Below are 5,897 nucleotides of genomic sequence, written 5' to 3' on the forward strand. Positions count from 1 at the left end.
CTTTCCTTTTTTTTTTTTTTTTTAAGGGAGTTGTGGGGCTTGTGCCCAGCACTCAACCCTCTTTTTTTTTCCTTTTTTGTTTAGCAGGTCTGGACCCGTTCAAACCCACCAGTCCCGCAGCCTGTGGCTGGCACCATAACCACTGAGTACTGGCGCCCCCGCTAATTTTCTTTTCCTTTGTTTCTTGAGACAGATTCTCACTTTGTGGCCCTCTGTAGAGTATAGTGGCATGACAGCTCACAGCAACCTGATACTATTGGGCTGAAGCGATTTTCTTGCCTCACCCTCCCAAGTAGCTGGGACTACAGGTGCCTGCCACAACGCCTGGCTATTTTTTTTTGTTGTAGTTGTCATTGTTGTTTTAGATGTCCTGGGCTGGGTTCGAACCCGCCACACTGGGTGTAGGTGGCTGGTGCTCTGCGGACTGAGTTATGGGCACCACCAACTGGCAGGTTTTTTTTTGGTTGTTGTTTGTTTTAGAGAGGTCTCTCTCTGGCTGGGGCTGGTCTGGAACTCCTGAGCTCAGGGCAGTCCACCTGCCTCAGCTTCCCAGAATACTAGTATTACAGGTGTGAGCCATCTTGCCCAGCCACATAAATTTTCTTTTCTTTTCTTTTCTTTTTTTTTTTTTTGAGACAGAGCCTCAAGCTGTCCCCCTGGGTAGAGTGCCATGGCATCATAGCTCACAGCAACCTCTAACTTCTGGGCTCAAGCAAGTCTCCTGCCTCAGCCTCCCAAGTAGCTTGGACCACAGGTGCCCACCACAACGCCCAGCTATTTTTTGGTTGCAGCTATCATTGTTTGGCAGGCCCGGGCTGGATTCAAACCCACCACCTTAGGTGTCTGTGGCTGGCGCCTTAGCCACTTGAGCCACAGGCGCTGAGCCCATAAATTTTCATAATGAATTATTTAAGACAATATGTCAGAATCAACCCAAATGCCCAATACACGAGTGGATTAATAAAACATGGTATATGTATACCGGGTAGGGCGCTGACCACATACACAAAGGCAGGCGGTTGGAACCCGAACCTGGCCAGCTAAACAATAATGACAACTGAAACAAGAAAACAGCCCGGCGCTGTGGCGGGTGCCTGTAGTCCCAGCTACTTGGGAGGCTGAGGCAAGAGAATTGCTTAAGTGCAAGAGTTAGAGATTGCTGTGAGCTAGCTGTGATGCCATGGCCACCCTACCAAGGGCGACAACGTGAGACTGTCTCAAAAAAGTAAATAAATAAAATAAAGAAATATGATGCGTGGCGGGGCCCATAGTTCAGTGAGTGGGGTGCTGGCCACATACATCGGGGTTGGCAGGTTTGAACCCAGCCCAGGCCTGCTAAACAACAAAGGCAACTGTAACAAAAAAAAAAAAAAAAGAAAATAGCTGGGCGTTGTGTTGTGGTGGGCGCTTGTAGTCCCAGCTACTTGGGAGGCTGAGGCAAGAGAACCGCTTAAGTCCAAGAGTTTGAGGTTGCTGTGAGCTTTGATGCCGCAGCACTCTACGCAGGGCGACATAGTGAAGACTTTGCCTCACAAAAAAAGAAAAAAAGAAAAAAAAAGGTGAACAGGATACCTTTTGTAACAATTTGAATGGAACTGGGGACTATTCTTCTAAGTGAAGTATTGCAAGAATAGAAAAACAAATACCGGCTCAGCGCCTATAGCTCAACCGGCTAAGGCGCCAGCCACGTACACCTAAGGTGGCGGGTTCGAATCCCCAGCCCGGACCCGCCAAACAACAATGACGGCTGCAACCAAAAAATAGCCCGGCGTTGTGGCGGGCGCCTGTAGTCCCAGCTACTAGGGAGGCGGAAGCAAGAGAACCACTGGAGCCCAAGAGTTGGAGGTTGCTGTGAGCTGTGATGCCATGGCACTCTGCCCAGGGGGACAGCTTGAGGCTCTGTCTCAAAAAAAAAAAAAAAGAAAGAAAGAAAGAAAAACAAATACCACGTGTACTCACTGTTAAATTGGAAGTCATTGCCTTCATATTTTAGCAAAAACAATGGAAATAGAGCAGGTGGGAAAGGGTGGAGGGGTGGGGTAAATTCACACCTGGCAGATACAAGGCACACTGAGTGACGGGCACACTCATAACTTTGACCCACACGGTACAAAAGCAACTCATATAACCAAAACGTCTGTACCCGTGTAATAGTCTGAAATAATAATGAAAAAGACAGTATGCCAGAATTTCATTATGGTCTGTGACTTGCAGATGGAAATAGGGAATATTCCTGAGGCAAACGCACCCCGCCATCATATCAATAAAAGAAACTGAGTCAGCAACCAAGTCTGTTGAGGAATTTAAGCAACGAAATGACTGTGGGAGAGAGTGGATACATTCAACATGAATTAAGTGTCAACTAAGTGTGGAGAACTCTTAGAAGCCCTGTCCATTCAGCCAAGGTAAATAGGAGGCAGCCTCCACCCCCGCAGGAGTTCAGGAAAGGTGAAAACTTCAGTGGAGGGGCAGGACTCCAGGCAAGACTCGGGGCAGGTGTCTGAGCCCGAAAGTTCAAATTCTGAGAGCCATTACACATCTTGACTTGAAAGTCGCGAATTTCCTTTTATCCCCAAAGCATTCGCGCTGAATTCCTCAAAACAGCAACAAAAGCAAAACCACAACAAAGTGTCCCTGATGTCGTTCCTTCTCAAACGCTGCATGTTTCTAAACTTGCCCCACAGGATAATAACGAGCATCTGATACCTAGACATCGCTCCCAGGAACTGTAATACAAACTCCAGTAATCTGCATAAACTGCGCTGTGGACACAGCCCCCTTCCTTTCTCAGAACCGGGCTTTACACGCCAATTCCAATCCGAGCCGTGGCCGCGCAGCCTGCTGGGACTTGTAGTCCGCTCTCGAGTCCCTTTCAGAGTCCGCGCAGACTCACGGGGTCTCTGTCCGCCCTTCGGTCCTGCAGAGAAACCCAGCACGGGATTCAACGCTCCCTACCCCCATCTGGCTCCATCCCCTCAGGGGCCAACCTCCTCCGGTCACGTGGAACTCTTGTATGTTGCGATTGGCCATAAGGTTCGGAGGCGGGGCGCAAGGCCCTGAGAGGTTCCGTGCCCCTGGTCGGGCTGCTTGTTTGGCTGCTGCCGTCACCTCATGGCGACGCGGGTAGAGGAGGCAGCGCGGGGAAGAGGCGGCGGCGGCGCTGAGGAGGCGATTGAGGCCGGACGGGGCGGACGGCGACGCAGCCCGCGGCAGAAGGTCAGTCAGGGGGACGCCCTCGTTGCCGAGCCGGGAGGATGCTCGGGCTACCGTTTTGGGGGTCCGCCTCTTCACTCTCAGGTTACCTTTAGCCACGGGACGAACATCCGGCCCTTTTTCCCTCCAGGGGTGACGACAGTGGGAGCAGGTGGGGGGGTGGAACCCGAATGGATGGGGTGGGCAGAGGCGGCTGTTAGAGCTTACGGGCTTGCTGCGGGGGGTATGGGAGGGAGAGCTGGGTGCGCACCCGGTCCGTAGGGGGAAGGGGCGCGAGGCAGGGGCATGCCAGGTGTGACAGCCACGTGCGGTCGGCACCTTGGGGCCCCGGACACCAGGTGTCTTCTTTCCCGGCCCCCGCTGTCACCGTGCTCCCCGCGCTGGGCGATGCCATGCAGGGGCTTGCTAGGGTCACTGGCTCGCCCTTCTTGCGTGGGGCAGGTGCGCAGGGCGCGCTGCGGGGTGCTCCCGGGCCGCTCAGGCTAGGCTGTTGCGCAGTAAGATAACCGCGCGGGAGCCGGGGCTGTGCTGCACCCCCTTTCCCCCGCCCCCTGCGCTCCCCGCCACTGTGAGGGCGGGCGGTGGGTGAGTGCTGCGGGGCCGCGGAGTAGGGTGGCCGCTCGGCCCCTGGGACCCAGGCCCCAGGGCTCATTACTGAGCTTCACCAGCCTGGCTGCACGTGGGGCAAAGGATGGATGGGGAGGCGATGCTAAAAGACCTCGGTCCGCAGAATTGGGGGCAGTATCTTATGATAGCTGGTCTTTCCAGTCCTCTCTCTCCCTGCCCTTTCTTAATTAATTAATTAATTAACTTATTTATTTTATTTAAATTTGATGAGCAGGAACTTGAGCGCCTCCCCGACCCTGGCCTTTGGTCTTTCTTAATCTAGGAGACAAGCTGGACCGTTCCCTTTGCCTTACTTGACTCACGTGATGGAGTTTACAATGTCTCTCTGGATAGAGGAAAATCGAGACCTCTTTTAGAATAGGAGAATTCCACTTGTTTTGGAGCTCAGTGGGTGGAGTTTGAAAAAGATTGCCCAAGGAATGGGGTACTAGGTTTTCAGGGCCCTGGAATGGAGGACTATGGGGAAAGAGGCTGGGAAGGTGGAAAAACCCTGTCTCTTTTTCCTTGCAGGTGAACACATTGAAACATTCAACTTGTTGGACGTCCTGCTTGATCACTCATGGCTATTTAATGTTACCTAATTATGCATGTGAATACTCTCAAAAGTCACTCTTGTATGAAATTATGAAATAATATCTTTCTAATGCGATTCATGAACTTCAAAAGGGAGAACAAAGGTCTGGTTTACATCTGAGCAAAGTCTTAAGAATTAGCTTTTTAGAACCTGTTCCTAAGGTTCGGTATTTTAATGTCTCTGCATGAGGGTGTTACTACTTCTCAATTACCTCTTTCTTTCTCTCTCTTTGTATTCTGAAAGAAAGATCCAGTGCTTGTAGGACTGAAAAAGAAGCTGTGGACCAATGTACTGTAGAGATTCAACACTGTCACTTTGGACACTTTACTTATTCCCTGAGGGTGGGGAGCCAATCTCTGGGTTTGATTTCAGAGGTTCCCCAGGGGAGAACTCGATAAAAAGCCACTGCAATTGAGGACATAAGTTCCCTTTTATGCCACTGGGATAAGGACAAAAAATCATTGAATTAGGAACTGAGGTTTAATCAACTAACATTTTAAACGACCAAGATAAGAAGTAATGACCCTTTGAGGTGCAGAGCTCTGGTTAACAGCTGGATATGAATATTTATGTGTATCTCTACTGTCTCCTTTTTGTTTACTTACCTCATATGCTGTTGCCTTTTTTTGAGACAGGGTCTCACACTGTTGCTGCGGCTGGGGTGCGGTAGTGTATCATCAGAGTTTACTACAGTCTCAAACCTTTGGATTCAAGCAATGTGCGTGCCTCAGCCTCCCTGGAAGCTGGGATCACAGGCACACACCATCATGCCCAGCTGTTTTTTTATTTTTTGAAAGTACAGGGTCCTGGGTGGCACCTGTGGTTCAATGTGTAGGGTGCCAGCCCCATATACTGAGAGTGGCGGGTTCGAAGCTGGCCCGGCCAAACTGCAACAAAAAAATAGCCAGGCATTCTGGCCAGCGCCTGTAGTCCCAGCTACTTGGGAGGCTGAGGCAAGAGAATTGCCTAAGCCCAAGAGCTGGAGGTTGCTGTGCTGTGAGCTGTGACGCCAAAGCAATCTACTGAGGGCGACAAAGTGAAATTGTCTCTAAAAAAAAAAAAAAAGAAAGTACAGGGTCCAGGCTGGTCGCAAACTCTTGGCCTCAAATGATCCTCCTTCCTTGTACTCCTAAATTGCTAGGGTTATAGGTGTCAGCCACCAGGCCTGACCATTCCTTTCTTTTTGGTTATACTTTTCTGGGCATATTTTTTCCTTTGTTGTCCAACTGAATATAACACGAAAATATTAAATATTAGTTCTTGAATTTTCTTTTCTTTATGGTTAAATATTAGTTCTTGAATTTTATGTTCCTTTTTTTTTTTTGAGACAGAATCTCATTATGTCGCCCTCAGTAGAGTGTTGTTGCATCACAGCTCACAGCAACCTCAAACTCATGGGCTTAAGCGATTCTCTTGTCTTAGCCTCCCAAGTAGCTGGGACCATAGGCCCCCACCACAACACCCAGCCATTTTTTGGTTGCAG

The 5,897-nt window shown here is 50.0% G+C and overlaps 1 protein-coding gene across 2 annotated transcripts in view; it reads left to right on the forward strand.

Moving 5' to 3' along the window:
• The first annotated feature begins 3,050 nt into the window (after positions 1-3,050).
• TXLNG (taxilin gamma) overlaps positions 3,051-5,897 on the forward strand; it is a 52,517-nt gene continuing 49,670 nt past the window's right edge. For both annotated transcript variants that reach the window (XM_023514325.1, XM_012806419.2), the window contains exon 1: positions 3,051-3,216. In XM_023514325.1, the coding sequence (XP_023370093.1) occupies positions 3,112-3,216 (105 nt within the window). In that variant the 5' untranslated portion in view covers positions 3,051-3,111. The remainder of the gene's footprint in view (positions 3,217-5,897) is intronic.

Source organism: Otolemur garnettii, unplaced genomic scaffold (genome assembly GCF_000181295.1).
Source record: "Otolemur garnettii isolate 467f Iridium unplaced genomic scaffold, OtoGar3 scaffold00051, whole genome shotgun sequence".
Lineage (NCBI taxonomy): Eukaryota > Metazoa > Chordata > Mammalia > Primates > Galagidae > Otolemur > Otolemur garnettii.